The sequence below is a fragment of the Priapulus caudatus genome, unplaced genomic scaffold (genome assembly GCF_000485595.1).
Source record: "Priapulus caudatus unplaced genomic scaffold, Priapulus_caudatus-5.0.1 Scaffold202, whole genome shotgun sequence".
NCBI classification, from domain to species: Eukaryota; Metazoa; Priapulida; class Priapulimorpha; order Priapulimorphida; family Priapulidae; genus Priapulus; species Priapulus caudatus.
This window is the reverse complement of record NW_014577263.1, coordinates 131,649-154,338: the sequence shown is the minus strand read 5'-3', so window position 1 is coordinate 154,338 and position 22,690 is coordinate 131,649. Positions and strand designations below refer to the sequence as shown.

Sequence of the window (22,690 nt, the reverse complement as noted above, 5' to 3'; positions counted from 1 at the left end):
GAGCGCATGTCCAGTGTGAAAGGGAGGCATGGGTGCAGAACGATCACGATCGCGGATAAAGAATCTCAAGGACACGAGAAGCTAGTAGATTTTATTGTCGCATTAAACACAACATAAACATCGTACGTGTCAAAGCGCCGCAGAGCGTGCGGTTTATCATATATCTGTCGTTACGCTGAAAGTCAGTATCGGATGTTCTACGATTCATGTACCCTCACAGGACACCTGGACGTTTCAAATAAAAATAATGCTAAAATAAATACGAAATCTATTTACTACCATAAGTCATAATTTTTCTCTACCTCTCTTTCACCCTATTATTGCAATTTCCTGTAAAACTCAAATCACATACTGCAAAACACACGGATGGCTGCCGGGCACGCTACTGCTGCACACTGGAACAACTATTAATATATAAATTTCGTATTTATTTAGGCATATATATTATTGAAAGCTTCCTGCACGCTCGTAACGTAGCGAACAGTGTTCAACTCCAGACAGTATAGTAGCAGCCAAAACGGTCGTTTCTTAATCCGCACAAAGATATCAATGCTTGAATAAAATAATGTCGTCCTTAATTTCATCCGCCGCAGACAAGCGGGCCGTCGTTCACTTGCGCTGACATAACAGCCAACGCCTTATCTGCTCAAGTACTTGATACTATCTAAACTATTTATATATATTACTATATCAAGTATACCGTTATATGACAAAAAATTTTGGTCTCATTAACTCCTGGAAGCATATGTACGTAAGAATGTGATATGGTAATAAAATAATCCATAATAAAACATTAGTAAAATACAAAGAACATAGACGCATAGGTCAACAGACGCGAGATTTAGCAGCGTAATGACTTACTTACTTCTAGATAATATATACTCTATAAGTAGTAATAATAGAAAAAACGTTTGTTGGAATACATGATTGTTGCCGCGCGTAGATTGTGTTGTTAGCCCACAGATGGCGCTACGATAGCACAGAAATCTACTGATTTTACACGAAACTGTATCCTGTTCATTTCCACTAATTTCTATTATTTCTATGAATCATTGAATGCTACAACCGAGACTATTGTAGATTGTTGATGGTTCTACTCGAACCATAGCAAGATATCATTATATATGTCTTTACTGGTGCAGAATTGCTTGGTTCAGTGATTTTTCAGTACTTCTCAGTCTACTCCGTCAGTCTTCTCAGCCGTCAGTACTGACTAGGACCTACTGTCTACTTTGTAAATTGTAATTTTGGAGTTTGTTCGGTTGTTTGTGTAACTACAAGTATTACAACTCGTGATGTTTAAGCCAACACATTCCCTTGACAAATTCAAAAAAAGGGAGGATGTATTTGAGCTTGAGAGTCAGTTCATACTCCGACTTCCTCTGGTAAGTGATCGGCTGGCGCTAGCTTAGTATGCCTGTATGGTGCAAATGATGCACATGGGCATGGCAGTGACGCTGAGAGGGTCTATGTCCCCCAGGGTACTGCCAGAACGTACCCTGGTACCAGAGCATATAAACAACGTGATTTATTATCCGCTGGTACATCTAATATAACCGGAACCGTACCCTCGCACTACGTCACAAACATAGTCCTAAGGGATCGCCTACTCATCAGACACTAACCTAAACCAATATCAGATAGTTACGACGCGTACTTCCGGTATATATCGTACGCGTAGCCCAGGGTACGTTTCTGCTTATAATCCGGGCCGTACCTACCGGTACGTTTCGCAGTACCCTGGGACATAGACCCTATGAGCGGCAGTGACCCTTGGCTTTGTTTTTGTCAAATTATTTCATTCATAATTCGAGTCTACATCAGTCACTGAGTCAAGATAAGGCATTAAAAAGCATTGTCACCACCCAAGTGATAAAAACAAGTTATTGCTTATTGTTAGTACTAGTAATATGATCAGATATGTTCCCCAAAAATAAACAATGTTACGTGTCCACTCCACTCGGTGTTGGTGTCAAAAGTTATGAATTTAATGTACCACACGTCTGCCCGTACACCAGAGATTTCGATATGATTGGATTCTATAAAGTATGTATACGTGAACTTTTCTCGTGTGTTTAGGGAGCGGCCCAGCAGCTGCGCAGAGCTGTCCAGTCCGGAGCCATGAACCTGAAGGACAGAATGTCGATAGAGCTTCAGCCGGACATGAGAAACGGAACGGTCAGGTTCGATGGCATGGTCTTCTCTGCCAAGGTGCATTCCCCGTTCGACGATTTCCGCGAACACAACCACTGTGTCGCTTAAACGGAGTAAACGTCGTATTCTTAGGCTCGTCCCCATGTATTGCTGTTTTGAAAGGTGTGTTGTGTGGGTGTGTGTTTTTGCGTGTGGTGGCTTGTGTTGTGTGTGTGCGTGCGTGCGTGGTGTCGTGGAAAAGAATGACCGAGTCGTCGTGCAAAGTGAATCCAATGTCCTTGTTTAATGCTTGGCATTTGTTCTCTTGCAAGCGGTCGCTATTGCCGTGTACATACGAGAAACACAAGAACCCTCGATAGGAAAACCCATCTACAAACGGCTACATTTGGTCAGGTATCCCCATTTCAGACCCACTACCAGGTTCATAGTCCCGCATGACCTGATCCAGGCTTGCATGTGGTACTTAGGTAGGTGCTTAGACCATTCCTTCAAGTTATTTAAACAGATTATTAAATAGAGAATATACGCCAGGGAGTCACTACAGAATTACGACGTGCATAGACTAATAACCGATATTCGATCTTGACGTGTACTGCGCTGTGCGCGTAATTATGTCACCTGTCCTCCTTCGTGCTGAATCGGAGTAATAACCTCACCGCTAACGTCGCTCATTGTGGGCTAAGTCTAATGTTCTTTCGGACTATATGGCATAGTAAAAATCAAAAGAGCGCGATATCAATTTCCATACGATATCCTTCAGAACATATAATAAATTTACTCAAGAGCTAATAATACCTAGAGTGTACAACGGGAAATAGTGCTATTCACGGTCAATATTATTCTACTTGTATGCGTTCAACCAGTTCATGGTATTTGCGTTAGCAGACATTTTGGCTCTCTAAAAATAAACTCAACCGCCTGCTATACATACTCCTATCGGGCGATATTGAGCGTAACATGCTTCCCACAAGCCTTGCATACCACAATATTCACTATCCGTCTCGCCTTTTGCGGGTTGGATCAATCTTTCCGTCGCGCTGGAGCTCTGAAATTGAGACTAAATTATTACTAGTCTCGCAGCAAAGAGAATAATATTGTGTGCCGTGAAATAGCACTATTTCCCGTCTTTGTCCGTTGTACACTCTAGGTGTTTATTAGCTCTTGATAACGTCATAATATAACTATTAGCGTAGAATACTGCAAATTTGTGTAAATCTGGAATCGTTCACCACATGAAATAGGAGACCTATAGAGATTTGCTTTGTTGCTGTGAGAACTTTTGTACATCGTAGATGGTGATATGTAAAGAGACATTTGATCAGAGCAGTCAAGATGAGGATGGTACGGGAAGGAAGCGCGATAAAAAGAAAGAGGATAAAAAATATCTCTGGAACCACGGTAGTAAGTATCACTCACACACATCCTACCTACATCTATCTGACCATTGTTTTACAGCGAAAAGGGTTTGTTGAGTTTGGAATAAATTAAGCTAATTAAAGGCTGTTCCTAATTAGTGACTGCTGGGCTCAAAATGCACGTTAATCCACAAACCCTAACAGTGAAACTTGGTATGTTTGACATGGCATGTTTGATATAAGGTAATCAGGAATTGCGAGGGGTTATGATATCGTTAACAAATTGCTGCCGACATAACTTTCACTTTCACATTGAGATTGCTGACATAGCAGTTGCTAGCAGGTATATTCAGGTGTGAATGTTTGTCTATTTCTTAGTCACGCCACCACTGAAGAATGTCAGGAAGAGACGATTCAGAAAGACTGCGAGGAAGAAGGTATTGAACACATAGCGAATTCACTTCGCGTATCTAGCAACCATCTATCACGAACAAACATACTGTAAAGTCACTTATTTTCGTGGGTTCCAATTTTCGTGTTTTCAATAAAAAATATATGTTCGCGGGTTCTTAAATTCGTGGCCTCCACTCCGGAACCGGCAATTGACATATGTACATAATATTTCGTTAGGTACATAAATTCGTGTATTGATGGACCCACGAAATCCACGAAAATTAGAACCCCACGAAAAAAAGGATTTTACAGTATATATGACATAATATATACACTACCTATGGCTAATTTGAATGAGCGTTTATGGTTCTTTACACTCGGTTTTCATATATCGCCTCTGCGTGTTTGCGTGTTGCAGTACATCGAACAGCCGGACGTGGAGAAGGAAGTGAAGGCTCTCTTCAAGCTGGACAATGAGGCTGTGAAGGTGCGCTGGGAGGTGGTGACGGAGGACAGCGACAAGAAGGAGAGCATGCCCATATCTACCGGCGAAACGACGAACATCATCACGCTGTCGCCGAAAGCATCCAAAGCCAACCTACTAGACGTCGGTGAGCGATGGAACGGAGTTGGAAGAGATGTTGGATGTCGTGAGGAGATGATTTGCTTTGATTCGATGCGATTTGTTCGCGCATCCTTGTGTACTCGGGTTTGTTATGTGGTTGTTATCTTACGTGAGCTTGCGTTGCTGGAATGAACGTGATGTTTTAATGCTTTTATATTTTACTCGAGTCATCACCTCTAGTCTACTGTTCCCGACAATATCAGCTAGTCAAAGTTAGCGTTGAGTAGTACTATCTTCACCACAGGTTTTAATAATGAAGCACGATCTTCGGCAAACATCTCAATCCTTCCAGTCATTGGGGCACATAGTAATGAAGCTTCATTGCGGTTTTTAGTAGGTGTAATATTATAATATTATATATGTCTAATCAAGAGCTAATAAATACCTAAGAGTGTACAACGGAAAAAACGGGAAAATAGTGCTATTTCACGACGATTGATGGTATTCTACTTTGCCTGGCGAGTCTAAAATAATTTTTATGATATGCATTAAGCAGAATCTTTGCTCTCTAAAACAAGACCCAACGTCTTGTCAATACGATACTCCTAGGCGAAGATATTGGCCTCCTAAACCTCCCCTCCCACATGCCAAACGGTCGACTCGAAGTTCACTTCTGTCCGTATCCTTCACGCGTCTTAAGCATTTCGGCTATCGGTTTCCGTCACGCTCTGCGAGCCGCTGATAATTTGTCACATGCCAAATTTGGTAACTCTTACTAGCAGCGCTTGTAAAGACTTAATTAAAAAAACATTGCGGGCTCCATCATGACGGGCATGTAGCCGTGCTAGAAAAGAATGGGAGATAAGGGCATAGGCGATGCCCCGAATCACTCCACCCTGCACCTGCACCCGAAAATCATTCATAAAATTTAGTGTGGCGGAAAAATCCGAGAAACTCGCACGAAGCAAACGCTTCCGCGTGAAGGATACGGACAGAAGTGTATTACGATGTGACGATTTGCGCATGTTGGGAGGGGAGTTTAGGAGCGTTATCTCCCCTCGCCCCGCCTAGCGAGTATGCGTATTGACAACGGCTTGGTCTTGTTTTATGAGAGCAAAGAATTTCTGCTAATGCAAATACATGAAATTATATGACTCGCAGGCAAAGTAGAATAAGGTTGTCGCTGAAATAAAGCACTATTTTCCCGTTTTTCCGTTGGTACAACTCTTAGGTATTTATTAGCTTCTTGAGCTAACTATTATTATATATAAATATATATGTATATATATATATATATATATATAATATATTGAGCTGAATGTCTGCGCGTGGGCGGTGAACAATATAACGAGTGTGTTACTTGCAGCGATATCGGACATATTCGGAGAAGCAGTGAGCTCGTCAGAGGATGAGGCGGAGATTAACGTGATGGACCTTCACGATGAGGAAAGCAGCCAGGGACCGATCCAGACTTCAGACCTTCTTGCACACGCCATGGGGACGTTGGTGTCGAGGTAGCTGCCTGCTTGTTGCTATAGGGGTGTGGGTGTTGTGGTAGGTGCCTGTTGCTATGGGAGACGTTGATGACGAGCTAGGTGCCTGTTGCTATGGGGGACGTCGGTGTCGAGGTAGCAGCTGCCTTGTTGCTATGGGAGACCTGTTAGATGACGAGCTAGGTGCTTGTTGCTATGTGGGTGACTACACTGTGGTTGCTGACTGTTGCTATGGGAGTGACAGTGTAACTGTGTTAAGTAAGGTTGCTGCCTGTTGCTATGGGAGTGACAGTGTTAAGTAAGGTAGGAGCCTGTGCTTATGGGCCATACAGTGCTTAAGTAAGGATTGCTGGCCGGTTGCTATTGGTAGTGACAGTGTAACAGTAGTTAAGTAAGTTAGCGTGGCCTGTTGTAATGTAGTGACAGTTGTAACATGGTGTTATAGTAAGTAGGGTGCCTGTTGCTATGGAGTGACAGTTGTTAAGTAAGGTTGGCTGCCTGTTGCTATGGCAGAGAGACAGTGTAAATAAAGGTAGGTGCCTGTTGCGATTGGGCATGACAGTGTTAAGAAGGTAGGTGCCTGTTGCTGTAGGGGTGAGGGATCTATATGTTGCCTACTTGCTGGCCATTGTGCAGACGAGGCCGGGTGTCTGATCACGGTGCACCGAGGAGAGTGTCTCCCGGCACCAGAAGCCTCCTCGCCCGAGGCCGCGCCGCCACCGCGGGCGCCAGTGGCTGAATATTGACGGTATGTAGTGTTAACGAACCAGCATGGCTTCTCTCGCAGGAGGACACACACAGTGAGACTGCGACGGGGCTCGAGGAGGAGGAGGACGAGGATCGCGCGGAGGAGGAAACAGAGGACTGGCTAGCCGAACTCTCCCCACCACCGCAGAACGGTAACGCGTGGGACGCCATTGCAAGCTCGCGCGTGGGGAGGAGGGGTTGATAGAATGGAGTTCTCACCTGTGTCCTAATATTGTTGCTGATTTTTATATGAGAGGAAATTTGAGTTCTGATGTTCTATAAATTTTGAGTGTTTTAGATTCTCTCTCTCTTCATCTCTCTCTCTCGCCCGCTCTCATTTTCTCTCTCTCTCTCTCTCTCTCTCCTCTCTCTCTCTCATCTCTCTCTATCTCTCTTCTCTCTCTCTCTCTCTCTTCAGCTCTATCTCGCGCTCTCGTTCTGCTCTCTCTCTCTCTCTCTCTCTCTCCTCTCTCTCTCTCTCTCTCTCTCTCTCTCTCTCTCTCTCTCTCTCTCTCTCTCTCTCTCTCACTTTCGCTCCCTTCCCTCTCTCCTTTTGGATAAGGGCATGACAGTACCTATTCATCAGACAAAATAAAATTTTAGCCTATTCAAAAAGCAAATTGCTACTTTAAAATTTAATTGTGCTGCTAATTGTGCTAAATTTAAATGATAATAGCGCCGCGTTTCAACGTTCTCTTGTTTGCTAGATGGCGAGAGTGAGCTGCAGAAGCGGGTGGACGACGTAGGGCACCAGCTGGTGGGCGTGAAGGATCGGCGACGCGCGCAGCAGCTGCAGATCGAAACAATTGACAACGAAGCGCTACGGGTGAGTGGTGCGCTCTACAGAGGTCGCCGGGCCGGGATAATGAGTTGAGGGAACGCAAACTGGGTCCTTTGATGGTGATGGTTTTCGCCTTTGAATTCTTTCCCCGCAGAGGAGTGTGAGGATTTTTCGATTGATTCGATTCGCTCAAATGTGATCCGATCGATTAGTTTTTCGTACTCTTCTTTTCTTTCTTGCAGCAAAGGCTCCAGCAGACTCTAGAGCAGCTTACGGAGGAAGAGAAGGTCAAACAAGACGAGGTATCGCGTTTCACTCGTGGCACGGTTCTTTCATTTTCATGCACCTTGTTATTTCGAGCCCTTTCTCTTGGTTCAATCAATCAATCAGTCAATTAATCAATATCTCAATTAATTAATTGATCAATCAATCAATCATTTGATCCGGAGACCGTTGTCAGAAACATCAGGAGTAGTTATAGCATCAAGTCTGAAATGTAACTTTCGAAGTGAAGTTTTATGCAAAAGATATTACACTTCAGGCGCGTGATACTCGTAACCACGATGTCTATGTCAACGCCTTCCTGATCTTGGCTTCCTCTCTTGCAGTACGATCAGGCATCTGAGATGCTGAGGAACGAGGAAGAGGAAAGTTTCCTGAGAGGGGTCTCGTAGAAATGAGGATCGTGCATGGCCGCTATTCCTTCTTCACTTGCCTGTGGGAGAGTTCCGGTTTAACTTGTAAATATGGAGCGTGGGAGGCTAAAGATACGTTCTGGAGTCTTTTGAGTCATTGAATCATGTAAATAATTTTCTGTGTCGTTTCACATTGAATCATGTAAACCATTTTGAGTTCACGACGGAAGTTATTCTATTTGACATGGTGAACAGAATAGTTAAGAAGTCGTGATCTTTATAATGTAAATGTGCATGTATCATGTATATTCGATATTGTTCGCAGGTGCATGTATAACAGTTACTATCCTTGCAAATTGTACATAAATAACGTGAGAAAAAAGCCATTTCATTCACAGTGAGTTTTATTATGCTTTCATTGTGCACAAGAAAAGCATTACCATCATTCAACAAAATAACTTACATCTGGTAAATGAAACGCTCTGCATATATAAATGTCAAACATAATAATAATAATAATCGTAGATAATATACAGACGTATAAATTGTAGCCACTTTCCTCCGTAAACGTCGTTGTGAATTAATTTATCACGTGATCAACAGTCTCTCACTTGTTCAACACTATCAAGTACGTACTGATAACCATGACGAGTCAAATCAGGCCATGAAGGCTCATGAATCACTTGGAGCCATTAACAAGGTTACCGCCTCTATCACGCGATAGAGATGTCTCTCGTGGCAAAACAAAATTTAATTCACAGTCGTGCACATACGTCGTTCGCGACAACTAGAATGATGCTCTCTACCACATGAAAGTCTCACGCAGCCTGTGAGCATGCGGATTACGGTGAGCGACCAACGCTGGTGTGCGCGCGTGTCTTCATTGTCGATAAGTAACGTATTAGATCGCCGTTTCATATTCCGATGATTGGCCACACAGTGTGCACACGTTCGATTACTGGGTTCAATGATTGGCCATGTTAATCTTACAGCGTGCATTTGGAACTCGTGTGCGTACCTATCGTCCATTGACTCTGAAGAAAATAATGATCCTACACGGATATCAATAGCGAATTGATGTGTTCTTGATAACGATAAAAGCAACTCGTATTTAATTAAAAACGTCATGATCACTGCTCACTGCACTATCTACCACATAATGTTGATTGATTTCCTTGTTTTCTAATTAACTGCTGGTTCTAAGTATCTCAATGGTAATAATTTTTCTACGTGGAAAACGAGTGGATAGAGGACAGTGCAAGCGTTATTTGCTAATACAAGCAATGTCTAGTTAAAAAGATGAAGCCTGCAGCTTACGTGACGTGTCGACTGAGCAAATATCTATGTCTTCACTGAAAGATTACTGCAACGGTAAGAGTCGCTGGACTTTTGCCATGGAAATTGCCACAGAAATTGCTGCTATTTCTTTCTCTAGTGGTTACGGGTAATGCTGCTCATACACGTTGGCACTGCCGCTACACGTGGCTCCCTCTAACTTAGCATCGCCGCCGCCGCTACACGTGGCTCCCTCTGACGTAGCACCGCCGCTACACGTGGCTCCCTCTGACGTAGCACCGCCGCTACACGTGGCTCCCTCTGACGTAGCATCGCCGCCGCCGCTACACGTGGCTCCCTCTGACGTAGCATCGCCGCCGCTGCTACACGTGGCTCCCTCTGACGTAGTACCGCCGAAGCTACACGTGGCGCCCACTGGCTGCTCAGTGCTGCTGCGCGATGTTTGAGAAGTAGTCTAGGATGTCGTTGATGGTGAAGTCGAGCGTGATGTTGGCACCGGGGTAGCAGCGAGTGATCAGGTCCTCGAAGTGCTTGTACTGCCTGATGAACTCTTCCTGCATCGACCGCCAGACGACCTGCGCGAGAGAGAGACGGCAGCGGCAGACGATAGTTTAGCACAGTTTTTAGACAGGGGCAGGCGACAGTTCAGCTGCGAGTCGCTACGCAAAATTAAAACCCACGAGAACACGGGAGAGAAGACGAATGAGGGATGTGAGGCAAAGATGGAAGATGGGATATTACGTCTTATTTTGTGGTTTTAATATGCACAAATTGCTCCGATGACAAATTGTTCAGAGATGTTCAGTCGCGCATGCCTGCGAGATTAAAACCGACGAGAATACGGGGGGGGGGGGGGAAGAGATGATGGGTGAGGGATGTGAGGCAGAGACGGAAGATGGGATACTGCATTTCACTTTGTAGTTTTAATATAAGATGGACAATTTTTTTAAATTCTATTTATTCTATTTCTTTATATTATCTTTAAGATCTGGCCAAGATAGAAGATGATGGGATACTAGTTTTTATGTATTGTAACAGATATTGTATTGTATGTATTATATTGTATTGTATGTATTATATTGTATTTAATGTATTGTATCAAGAGTAGATAATAACACAATGTGTTATTATCTACTCTTGATTGTATGTATATGTAACTGAGGATTTTTTTTGTAATTATAATTTTTTACAAGATAGATTTTCCCGTAGTTTACTTCGATCAGAAGAGCTTAAAAAGAGGAGTTTTTCAAGGGCCGCTAGCATACCTGCAAGAGGTTTTCCTCTTCACACAGGTGCTTCTCCACCTTCCTGTAGAGATTGTCTAGACCTTTCTTCACCTCCTTTCCCGGGTACTCCTTGAGGGTCTTCCGCAGCTCCTGCTTGTTGTAAGCGAGCTGGTACCCAACCTCCTCCTCCTTCACCCCGCGCGCAACCACCGCCTGAACCCCGTCGAAGAAATTCTGCAAGCGAATGAAATTATCAGGCGTCACTCACTCGCATCTGTGATCATCGAACAAACGTGAAACCCAATCGTGCATAGAGACTCGACGACCATCGAACAAACTGGAAACTGCTGAGTTGCGGAAACTTATCAGTAACCTACCGGATTAACATTATTAGTACATCAGTATGTATTATTAGCTTTTTTCCGCATCCATGACATTTAAATGATGTGTGACGATGAGAATATGTTCACGCCATGCAGCACTACCACCTGAACCCCATAGAAGAGGTTCTGCCAGTGACATGAAAAATGAAGCTTCACTCACTCCCGCCTGTGACCATCGAACAAACACGAAACTCACTTATGCATAGAGACTCATTGACCATCAAACAAATGCAAGACTGTTTACTCGCGTAAAACTTATCGGTAACCTACCCGTATCAAGAGCTGATAATAGGTTAGTATGTATTATGAGCTTTAGTCTGTATCCACGACAGTTTAAATGATGTGTAACGAGTGTGCTAACGATGTGAACGTGTACGTTGCATCACGAAAGTACGTACACAACGTTGTAGCATGGCTGCCATATATGGCACATCAACAAACACGCGTAGTAACACGCATAGCTTACATTTAACTTCTCCAGAGGGCGCCCTAAGTAGGCAGTGACGTATGCAGCGAGCTGTTCGTTGTAGTATTGTTTGGCTTCCTTTCTCTCGTTCTCCAGACTCGCGATTTTCAGTCGTGATAGACTTGAAAACATGTGATGGAAATTTTCTGGAACGAATTAATACCACATTAATAAAAGAAAATTAATTAAATCACAATCACAACCTACAATCATATTTAATAATATGACATTTAAATTGATCAATTGTAAAATAATTATCACATAAACCGTATTGAAATGAGAAAAAGCATTAAAAAATAATATATATGTGTAAAAAATATATAAGAAGAAGAGATTGTGTTTCGGCGACACCACGCACCTAACATCACTAGTTCCTGAGGGGTCTTCGGATGTTCCTTAGCGATCCTCACGATGTTGCTGAAGATGGCCCTCACGATCTGTGTGAACCACTTCTGAAGGTCGGAGTGTCGGTCCGATCCCTTGAAGGTCACCTCGGCTCTCGCTGCGAAATCCTGAGCAGAGTATGCAGCGCTCCATTATATTACATTAGCATTATTATATTATATTACATTATATTAGCGTTCGTTATTCGTACAACATGGCAGATGTTATACGACAAACCGATCGACTGTCTACTCATGTGGAAGTCTAATCTATCTGCATCTTTATGTTTGTAGTGTTAAGCGTTTTAACATGGCCAGCCAATGAGACCGTGGCTTTATATGTGAGGCTCACTTTCCTCAAAGTGACGCGCATGTATGGGGATCGTCTAAATTCTTAAATCTACTCTCATAAATGACATTCAAACTACTCAAAACTCTTCAAAAAATCATTAATTGAAACGTCAATGTAGCTTCGAGATATAAATATATGCAGTGGATATAAGTCCTATCGAATTCACTTTTAAAGGTGACCATGTATTGATGCAAAGTGAACAAAAAACTTTAACAGATGTTAATGGTGGTGACATAGATCTCGGTTGTAACACACAAGCACTTGTTATAGAATATAAAAACATGTTGGAAGCTGTCGCACTTACCGCAAAATTTGCTACGAATGACACGATGCCACAGCGAGTTTTCTTTGACACCTTCGCATCCTCTATTGCCTTAATCTGGGATTTCTGAAATAACAAAACATATTAATGCAGAAATAAACATCATTTATTCAGTCTGGTTTGTTTAAAGACATACCAGCAGCAGGCTAAAACTAGATAGCTCCCTTACATTGTCGGTAATCCCAGATTTGAGACAAAACAAACCAATTTTTTATTATTAGTACATAGTACTAACTACTAAAATAAATATCAGAGGTTTTTTAAACCTGACTAGCAAAGTATTGTATGACTAAACTGGGTTTCTAGGTGTGCGTTCCTGACACAGATAACCGAAATAACGTACCATGAATTTGTCGAAATTTCGCTTGGTTTGGAGCTGGCACGCTGCCAGGACTTTTCCGAGAAAAGACCCGGAATCCTGTGTGGACATGACGTGTTGGTTGACTCTCACCAGCATGTACAGCGAGAAACTGCAAGCAACCCAATCAGAACATGACCAGGCCATCACACACGTCAATGTCCAAGAACGCAACATGACAAAGACGTGACATGAAAATCTCGTAAAAAATATTGCACTCGTCTAACAGAAGGCGAAATTTATCATCCTCAGTTTATCTTGCAACTTAACTCTTAAAACGACGGTCTTAAAATGATATTCTACTTACTATAGTAAGAAGTACTATAGTATAGATATAGCATAGTATGAGAGTATGATCATATAGTGTAGTATAGTATAGTATAGATAAAATAGTAACAATACGTAAAATGATACGCATAGGATTCTCTCGATGACACGGCAACTATGAGACCTCACAGACGTATAAATTGAGAAGGAAACCCATGGTGACGACAGGAGAATGACACTTACAAGCCATCGACCATATACGCGGCATCCAGAAACTTCTGTAGGTCCGTCTCCAGGTTGGGGAACAGCTCCAGCATGAGCTTACGCGTCTCGTCCGTGATTCCTGCCTTCTTCATGGGAGAGGCGTCCGGCCCAACGTCCTGCTGCTGCGGTCAACATGCACATGTTATACACACTTTATATAGACGCTAGCATACACATACACACACACACGTTATAAAAACGTTACATAGATGCTAGCACATGCACGCACGCACGCACGCACACACACACTGACACACTTTATATGCACACTAGCAGACACTCAGTGAAGAACATTTCGTGACAAACTATCCTCCTCACAGTCTCTGCTGTGATAAATAAAAATAAAAATAAAATAAAATAAAAAAATAATAAAATATATAAATAAATAAAAAATCAAATATATATACTACACATACCATAAATGGAGCGACCGGCCGCGCACGCGGTTTCTCCTCCCCTCATCCCACACGCCCAACACCTCGCGACAGCTGAGTGCAAACTCTGCTGCAGCCCGAGGCACATCGGCTTCCATCTCAGGCGAGGATCTATCGAGCTCCGCCGGTGCGGGCCTCGATACTCGCGGCTGTCTCCCCTGGTCCCGTCGCGACCCCATCCCCCAACACCCTCGCCACCGCATGGCGGACGACGGGAGAAGAGCCGCACGTGCGAAATCGCAAACGCGCCGAGATGCCGGGGGCCCCGCCGCTGCAGGGGAGAGAAGAAAAGGGGTCGAAGGAACTCACCCCTGTCTCTAATGACCCACGCAAGCCCCACCTGTACACCCCCCAATACCCCCACCCCCGACCACCATACCAACCGCGTGAAACCTGGAAGCGACTCCGCAAAAACCCATCCCATCCTACCTGGCACGCGCTAGCTCCCACCTAGCCAAACCACCTACCCCCACCACCCACCCCACCACCAACCCCGTAGACCTTGATGAAGAGGAAGCGGCCCAACACATATACCGAACACCCCGGCCAATCACCTAACAAAACACGACCACACAAGACTCACATATCACAACCCTAACCCCTACACCCCACCCCCCCTCAACAGCGATGCTGTCTCTACAAAGAGCACATCAACCCAACACCACCCTCACACATACTACACCCCCGACAACCTCAAAGCAATCACCCATTCTCACCACCCTAACCCCCATACAACAACACCACACCCCCACATTACAGAATATTCGAACCGAAAAGCCACTATTCACCCACTCACTCCAGAGCAACACATCTCTTCATTATCATAACCACAGAATAACCACACCACAAACCACCGCAACACACTTCCCGACTTTGAAAATCAATACTCATAGTTACAGCGCTACCTCACCCCCACACAGATCACCAAAACATCACTTCGCCCTCAAAACAAAACACCCTATCCAAACACACCAAAAAAAAAAATACGAGTAAGAAACATAAACAACAAGCTAATAAAGAGAGAATAAGAACAATTATAACAATAAGCATAAAAACTAAATAAAGTAAAAAGAAGGAAGAAAACCAATAAAGATAAATACATAAAAACGAGAAGGTGCTTACTGTGCCCCTCTCGCTCCGCGCCCGACTAGACTCATCCTGGCCGTCTCTATGAAATGCCGCACCTCTCTCTCGTACATCTTGTTCACCGATGTTATATACAGCTGTAAAATACAAAGCTTTAAGTAACCACCGATAGAATGTTTCAAGTTCGGCAAGAGATGCGGAGAAAAAGAGAAACACTCGTAGCATATTAGCTTTACTAATTATCTCTACAATACGGATTTCGATTTTTTACCATTACAGTTGCAGTACGTGTACAGTTATAATGGTTGTTGTAGTAGTGTTGTTGTTGTTATTATTATTGTTGTTGTTGCTTGCGGTTGCTGTTGTCGTCGTCTTCGTCGTCATTATTGTTGTTGTTGTTATTGTTGTCACTAATGTCATTATCTTCAGCGTCGTATTATTATAGTTATTAGTGCAAAGCATTAACGTATCAAAAATATCCCCCCCCCCGGCGGATCGCCGCGCGGGCTCCTGACGCCCCTACCTTCATCAGCTGCGCGTAGCTGTTGGTTCGGCGAGTCTGGCCAGCTCATGAGCACGGCGTATGGCAGCAGCTGCGCGTGTATGCGCGGCTGTCGTGGCAGCTTGACCGTGTCGAGGTTGGACAGCGTGAGGGAGCCGGCATGCGACTTCATGAGCGTTGCTCTGTAAAACACATCAACGCACCGATGCATGATCATCATCGATGTATGAAACATCGATGCACCGATGCAAGATCAATCACGATGCACCGATGCCATGATCAATCATCGCTGTCACCGATGCCATGATCGTCATCGATCCACGATACATGATCAATTATTGATGCACCGATGCATGATCAATCATCGATGCACCGATGCATGATCAATCATTGATGCATGATCGATCATCGATGCACCGATGCACGATCGATCATCGATGCCCGATGCACGATCGATCATCGATGCACCGATGCATGATCGATTATCGATGCATGGTCGATCATTGATGCATGATCGATCATCGACGCATCATCGATGCACCGATGCATGATCAATCATCGACGCACCGATACATGATCAATCATCGACGCACCGATGCATGATCAATCATCAACGCACCAATGCATGATCGATCATCGATGCACCGATACATGATCAATCATCGATGCACCGATGCATGATCGATCATCGACACACCGATGCATGATCGATTGTCTACACGGATGCATGATCGATCGTCTACACGGACGCATGATCGATCGTCTACACGGATGCACGATAATCTATACCAACAGTAGAATCGTCGTCTCACGGATGTACGACTGTCTTCACAGATCGTCTGCACTAGCTACGCGATCATTTAAACCAACTTCATAATCGTTTACACAGGCTGAACGCAGAACGGGGTTATGATCATGCGTAAGCACGGCCCCTTACAGAGTGTTAGCGAATGTGTAAGTCAATTTAACCAGGATGATGTGTAAATCTGTGAATGCTGTGGCAGCAGCAGTGGCAGGGTGTACCAGGTGGATGATGAGATTGTTGAGCTGGTGGGAGAGTCGTTTGGCGAACGTCTGACGAAGCTTGTCGAATAACTTCATCTGGTCTTGCACCGCGGTCAACCGGTAGAGGCCTGTCATCGAAAAAACACGGAAGAGAAAAACATCAGATAGATGAAACCCATGCAGTGCAAGCTGGTATCAGACCTTCTCTACCAAGATATAATCCCATACAACCACATGCGTCTCGTAAAATTTTAACGCACTTTTGCCTAAAGAAATTTGTGTATTATTCCAAGGTCGAGCCACCACCCAAGTCAAGGTGGGAGCACCCACCCATGTCAAGGTCGGGGCACGCACCCATGTCAAGGTCGGGGCAGGCACCACATGTTAAGGTCGTGGGCACCCCCCATGTAAAGGTCGGGGCACGCACCCATGTCAAGGTCGTGGGCACCCACCCATGTCAAGGTCGGGGGCACCCACCCATGTCAAGTCATGGGCACCCACCATGCAAGGTCGGGGCAGGCACCATGTCAAGGTCGGGGCACCCACCATGTCAAGGTCGTGGGCACCTACCCATGTCAAGGTCGGGGCACCCACCCATGTCTAAGGTCGGGGCACCCACCCATGTCAAGGTCGTGGCACCCACCCAAGTCAAGGTGGGAGCACCCACCCATGTCAAGGTCGGGGCACGCACCCATGTCAAGGTCGTGGGCACCCACCCATGTCAAGGTCGTGGGCACCCACCCATGTCAAGGTGGGAGCACCCACCCATGTCAAGGTCGTGGGCACCCACCCATGTCAAGGTCGTGGGCACCCACCCATGTCAAGGTCGGGGCACCCACCCATGTCAAGGTCAGAGGCACTTACTAGGTCGACGCTCATGGCCTTGCTGAGCGCTAGCGCCGCCTGGCAGCACTCGCGCAGTCCCGTCGGCTGGCTCAGGTCGCCGTCAAGCAACGCCCTCTTGTGAGTGTGCGCCAGATCCAGCTGTTGCTGTTAACGAGATGCAAACAAACGAGGAATTAATTAGCGGGACGCGAATAAAGGCGGTAGCGTGAGATCACTCCGCTAACGGATAATTCGCAGAGAATCGCCCGTAATTCACGAAGTTAAGTCACGCTCCCCGTTAAGATAGAGTGTCGGAGAGCGACTCACGCGCTTCAGTGCAAAAGTGACGAAACGTGATGAAGTTGATGGCAATATTTGTTCACTTTTAATGTGAGATGACGTACTTTGGAGTTAATTTTCTGGTTAATCGTGAGTGGCAGCTGTGCACAGTTTAACTGTAACTAATGACCAACTTTAACTACAACTAACAACTAGTAACTACACCTAACAACTAAATTTAACTATAAGCTAACAGACAATCGTGACGTGACGGTTGGGTGACGTCACGGCGAGGCGAGGCGGCGCAGACTTACGATCATGTTGTCAAGGCAACTCATCAACTTGTTCTTGTTTGTCGTCTGCACGTTGATCATGCTGTCCTTCTCCGTCACAGACTCCATGTAGTCTTTCACGCCCTGTAACCACGGCAACGCCATGAGCATCCGTGCAAACTAATGTCGCTAGTTATAATGTCGTTGCTGTTTTAAATGACAGACATGTGAAGTGGAGGCCCGAAAGGGTATTAAACAAAATTAAATTAAGATTTATTCCATAACCGTTGACACACGGACGGATGCACGGACGGACATTCATGTGATTCTTCTACAAGCTGCATCTGACTTCGTCAGCTGAGCCAAAAATTCAAACTGTCATCTTGCGCGACGAATTCACGACTGAGACGCTCAGTCAGCGGCCCCTGGACGACGACAATGGAGTCTCGTGCACCTGTAGGAGTAGATCGTACTTGTCCAGCCTTGCCTCTATGCGGTCAGCCTCGAGAATGCCCCTCTCTAGCAGGGCCATGATGTCCGAGACCTGCTGCTCGGACGCCATCAGCGATCGCAGGTTAGCCTGCGGGCGAAATAGCACGGCGACAGATGAGCAGGATGCTGCCACCTGTGTTGCTGCTCAGTGTTGAAGATGAAGTTTTTGGTCAGAAGCAAGTATGACAGTTGCCAAGTACAAGTTATGATAATATCCGACATTTACCATAGAGTAATATTGTACGTGTGTCTAATGTTGGCAACCTGCCATAGAGAGATTTTTATTATTTTTATTATTAAATTTGTATTGCATGTAATTCAAATACAAATACATGTACTGAAGACAGTCTTTTTCAGGAGAACAAATCAGAAGATAGAACTGTGACGGTATATTGTGTAAGTCTACACTGTTACGTGTGCGTGCGTAGGCGAGCGTTCGTACGCGCTGTAAAGTAGTAAACGTGTGCAGCGGTGTGCTACATCTCACTGGTTGCACTCACCCCATCCAGCACCGACAAGTCCTTCGCTAGCTCTTCTGCGAACTGCTCAGCATTGCTGATCGATGTATTTGCCTCACCCATGAGCTTCTCCAGGTCAAGTTCCTCCTTTGCCGACAATGCCTGTTCATCAAACACACACGTCAAACTAGCATCTGATGTTAGGCGTGTCAATGATCGCTAGCCACGAAACTAAATTCCAACATGGACGTACTGTAGATCCAGGCAAGGATCTTCAGAATGTAAAATCGAAACGTAGAGAAAGTGATGACTAACATTCGTTCGGGTATTCTGGATCGGTGAATAGGTAATTCGTGAAACTTGTGCTCGTTTAGCAACACCTAATCCCAACCGCAACTCTACCGCACACAAAAACAAATCTACCGTAAAATTAATAAGCAGTATTAAAAACCTAAGGCATGTGGGCACCGTAAATATTCAAATTACGCCTCACAGATATGTGGCTCTACACTGGAACCTGTACATGTCTACAATCATGTGGCTTGGATTGGAGCCCCGAAGCAGAGTGGTATAGAGCCTTCTACACTTGCCTGGTATTCCTGGCCATCCACCGCATCGATGCTTGGTGCTGGGGCTGCAGCATCGCTCTGCATGGAAGCATCTGCCAACGCAAGACACAGTTCTTTATACTATACAACCACCAAACCGTCACTAAAACCTTTCCCGCAAAGAAACATCCAGTGCATTATCAGTGTTAAATTATTATGAAGCATGCGTGCATGCCAAGTAAGCACATCACTGTTTTACATCTCAAGCGTAAACACTGGATTCTAAAGCGATTTTCCAGTTTTTCAACTGTATGTTTCATCAGCTTGCGATGACAGTGGTGAATATAAATGCTGGAAGCACCACTAGAGATACGTACGCACCTATGAGAAGTGCTTGAGCAACATTTTCGAACTCTGGCTTGTGATGAGGCAGATACCTGGTGATCAGCTACAACAAACGAACGATCTCAATAATTGGTTTAAGCACTTCACCACAACTGGAACTGCACTGCTGATGCAGATAAACCCACTCATAATTTCACTTTAAATCTTCACTCAATCTCTTTCAATCACGATAGCCCACGAATATAAAATCTTAACACACAAATTTACTGCATTAAAACGTGTCCTACGTAGAAACCTGTCATGGTAATAATTCTTTGAACTGATAGCCATATCTTATTGGTATTGCAAATTAATAATTAACCTTGTAAACACAGCTGATGAACACATTCTTCTCTTGCACGCTGCTTGCAATCCACCTGTACACTTTCTCAAAGTGTAAATCGAACTCTGCAGTATCCTAGAAAATGCATTTACGGCACATTTAACATTCATAGTATTTTTCTCCACTTCTTACATGAACTAATTCTATTCTACAGGCTTTCAACGCACTTATTTATTAAACAATTAAGTCATTCACAATAATTATATGTTTGTATATTGATACAACTCATTACATTCAACTAGGATAACATCAACACCATAAAGACATAATCAATAACCTTCTTAACATCTTTCCCATCAAATTTCTTCAGATCTTTCAGGGACCATGCCCTCTCCTTCTTGTATATATCACCCTTTTCACTCTTTTTGATCTTGTACAGGGTCACCTTTACTGGCCTTTCTGTCGTAACTTGGTAAGAGAAAGCAACAGAGTTTCCAGGTAAAATTTTTGCAACAAAAATGTGACGCAGTTCATTACTCGACTGATCTCCAAACCCCCACAATATACATGTGTAGATACATATACCAGCAATATGTCATCGAAGACAGAAATGCAAGACACAGCCTCTACGTGTCTTTACAGTACATTTATTGGCTATATGAGTTCCCAGGATCATCATTATGGGATAGATATTTGAACTGTTCCACTTCTCTAAGGCACATATACCTGCAGCACAGAGGAAGCTTTGTTTCTTCTTCTTCGCGGCCTTGGTGACGTGAACAACGCCGACCAGTCGCTCGTCGCTGGGAAGGAACACACTCTTCTGCAGGGAATGTCTGATTGCTGCCATGGTGTCACTTCAGATCGTCCCCTCCTATATAAAGATAAACTGCTATATTATAATGTTTTACCTCTGCCTGTGTAGCTGTTCGCTCCACAACAACATGGCCCATGGGTAGAGCCGGGGGTCAATATTGACAAATTTGTCATTATTCGCCCTTGATAGAACTAATAATTTACATGCACGTATAGTGCCAAATGGTAATGGCACTGTGACTGCTATACTATATACAATATACACACATACATATAATGGAGCGACCGCCGTGCACACGCGTTACCTCTCCCTTCAGCCCGAACAGCTGAGTGCAGAACGTCTGCTCAGCGAGGCACATCGGCTCCATCTCAGCGAGGATCTTATCGAGCGCGCGGTCGAACTTCGAGTGTTCCGCCTGGTCCGCTCCGAACCCCAGCTCCCCCACCTCGCCAACCGTCATGGCGGACGACGGGGAGAGAGCCGCGTGCGATGCGGCAGCGCCGAACGATGCGGGGAAGGCGACGCCTGCAGGGGGAGAGAGAAGGTGGTGAGGCCTACCCCTGTCTCTAATGATGCAGGCCCACTGTCACCCTACCCCCCCATGTGTGAAATAGGAAGGCTGAACCATCTCTATGAAGCGTAGCTCCACTGCAACCTACCACCGTGTGTGAAAGAGGATGGCTGGACCGTCTCTATGTGATACGCAGATCTACTGCCACTACCCCACAAGTGTAGCAGAGGCCTGGACCGCCTCTACACGACACAGATCCATTGCAACTACTACACTAAGGTGTGTACCTAAGCCTGCACCAGCTCTATACGACTCAGATACATTTCCACTATCACCCATTTGGATTTGACGAGCTTATCACTCAATGGAATTTCATTATAAAGTTAACAACGACCTTCGGTTTGATAATTTCTGTTACTTGTCTCGCACGAACCAATGTATGTACCATATACATCGGTGACTACAAGATTATGAGAGAGAATGCGCTATCTGTACTATAAGTAAGGAAGGAAGACCATGTAATCATCACAAGAGAAGGTGCTTACTGTGCCTCCTCTCCGGTCCGCGCCCGACTAGACTCATCCTGGCCGTCTCTATGAAATGCCGCACCTCTCTCTCGTACATCTTGTTCACCGATGTTATATACAGCTGTAAAATACCAAGCTTTACGTAACCACCCGATAGAAACTGTTTCAAGTTCCGCAGAGATGCGGAGAAAAATGAGAAACACTCGTTAGCATATTAGCTTTATTAATTATCTCTACAAATACGGATTTTCGATTTTTTACCATTACAGTTGCAGTACGTGTACAGTTATTATGGTTGTTGTAGTAGTTGTTGTTGTTGTTATTATTATTGTTGTTGTTGCTGCGGTTGCTGTTGTCGTCGTCTTCGTCTTCGTCGTCATTATTGTTGTTGTTGTTATTGTTGTCACTAACGTCATTATCTTCAGCGTCGTTATTATTATAATTATTAGTGCAAAGCATTAACGTCATCAAAAATATCCCCCCCTCCGGCGGGATCGCCGCGCGGCTCCTAGCGCCCCCTACCTTCATCAGCTGCGCGTAGCTGTTGGGTTCGGCGAGTCTGAGCCAGCTCATGAGAACGGCGTATGGCAGCAGCTCGCGGTGTATGCCGGCGTGTCGTGGCAGCTTGACCGTGTCGAGGTTGGACAGCGTGAGGGAGCCGGCATGCGACTCATGAGCGTTGCTCTGTAAACACACCATCAACGCACCGATGCATGATCGATCATCGATGTATGATCAATCATCGATGCACCGATGCAAGATCAATCATCGATGCATGATCAATCATCGATGCAAGATCAATCATCGATGCACCGATGCATGATCAA

At 44.7% G+C, this 22,690-nt stretch overlaps 2 protein-coding genes across 2 annotated transcripts; one reads left to right on the top strand and one right to left on the bottom strand.

The window, feature by feature from the left end:
- The first annotated feature begins 984 nt into the window (after positions 1 to 984).
- Positions 985 to 8,524, top strand: LOC106807229 (transcription initiation factor TFIID subunit 7-like). Its single transcript, XM_014809517.1, has 11 exons — positions 985 to 1,385; positions 2,080 to 2,222; positions 2,466 to 2,547; positions 3,447 to 3,555; positions 3,888 to 3,946; positions 4,321 to 4,513; positions 5,834 to 5,981; positions 6,748 to 6,859; positions 7,415 to 7,533; positions 7,731 to 7,790; positions 8,097 to 8,524. Exons 1-8 carry the CDS (start codon positions 1,296 to 1,298, stop codon positions 6,830 to 6,832), a joined length of 909 nt encoding a protein of 302 aa, XP_014665003.1. The 5' UTR covers positions 985 to 1,295; the 3' UTR covers positions 6,833 to 6,859; positions 7,415 to 7,533; positions 7,731 to 7,790; positions 8,097 to 8,524.
- A 681-nt stretch (positions 8,525 to 9,205) lies between these two features.
- On the bottom strand, positions 9,206 to 20,882 carry LOC106807228 (exocyst complex component 1-like). The gene is made up of 20 exons (XM_014809516.1): positions 20,735 to 20,882; positions 20,346 to 20,476; positions 20,048 to 20,143; positions 19,723 to 19,789; positions 19,384 to 19,454; positions 18,836 to 18,955; positions 18,298 to 18,423; positions 17,886 to 17,987; positions 17,283 to 17,457; positions 16,486 to 16,595; positions 15,568 to 15,644; positions 15,484 to 15,502; positions 15,002 to 15,097; positions 13,420 to 13,562; positions 12,895 to 13,021; positions 12,534 to 12,617; positions 11,853 to 12,006; positions 11,495 to 11,640; positions 10,685 to 10,879; positions 9,206 to 9,994 (listed from the first exon to the last, which is right to left on the bottom strand). The coding sequence occupies exons 1-20, from the start codon at positions 20,856 to 20,858 to the stop codon at positions 9,842 to 9,844; spliced, it is 2,316 nt and encodes a 771-aa protein (XP_014665002.1). The 5' UTR covers positions 20,859 to 20,882; the 3' UTR covers positions 9,206 to 9,841.
- Positions 20,883 to 22,690: the final 1,808 nt, after the last annotated feature.

What these genes read in the sequence shown, in the direction of transcription:
- LOC106807229 (XM_014809517.1), top strand. Translation starts at nt 1,296, where the DNA reads ATGTTTAAGCCAACACATTCCCTTGACAAATTCAAAAAAAGGGAGGAT. An exon ending in AGCCAACCTACTAGACGTCG is followed by an intron (nt 4,514 to 5,833) that starts GTGAGCGATGGA and finishes TGTTACTTGCAG; the next exon opens with CGATATCGGACATATTCGGA. An exon ending in ATGGGGACGTTGGTGTCGAG is followed by an intron (nt 5,982 to 6,747) that starts GTAGCTGCCTGC and finishes CTTCTCTCGCAG; the next exon opens with GAGGACACACACAGTGAGAC.
- LOC106807228 (XM_014809516.1), bottom strand. Translation starts at nt 20,858, where the DNA reads ATGGCAGCAATCAGACATTCCCTGCAGAAGAGTGTGTTCCTTCCCAGC. An exon ending in TGGATGGCCAGGAATACCAG is followed by an intron (nt 18,956 to 19,383) that starts GCAAGTGTAGAA and finishes TTTGATGAACAG; the next exon opens with GCATTGTCGGCAAAGGAGGA. An exon ending in TCGGGCGCGGAGCGAGAGGG is followed by an intron (nt 13,563 to 15,001) that starts GCACAGTAAGCA and finishes TGTTGACCGCAG; the next exon opens with CAGCAGGACGTTGGGCCGGA.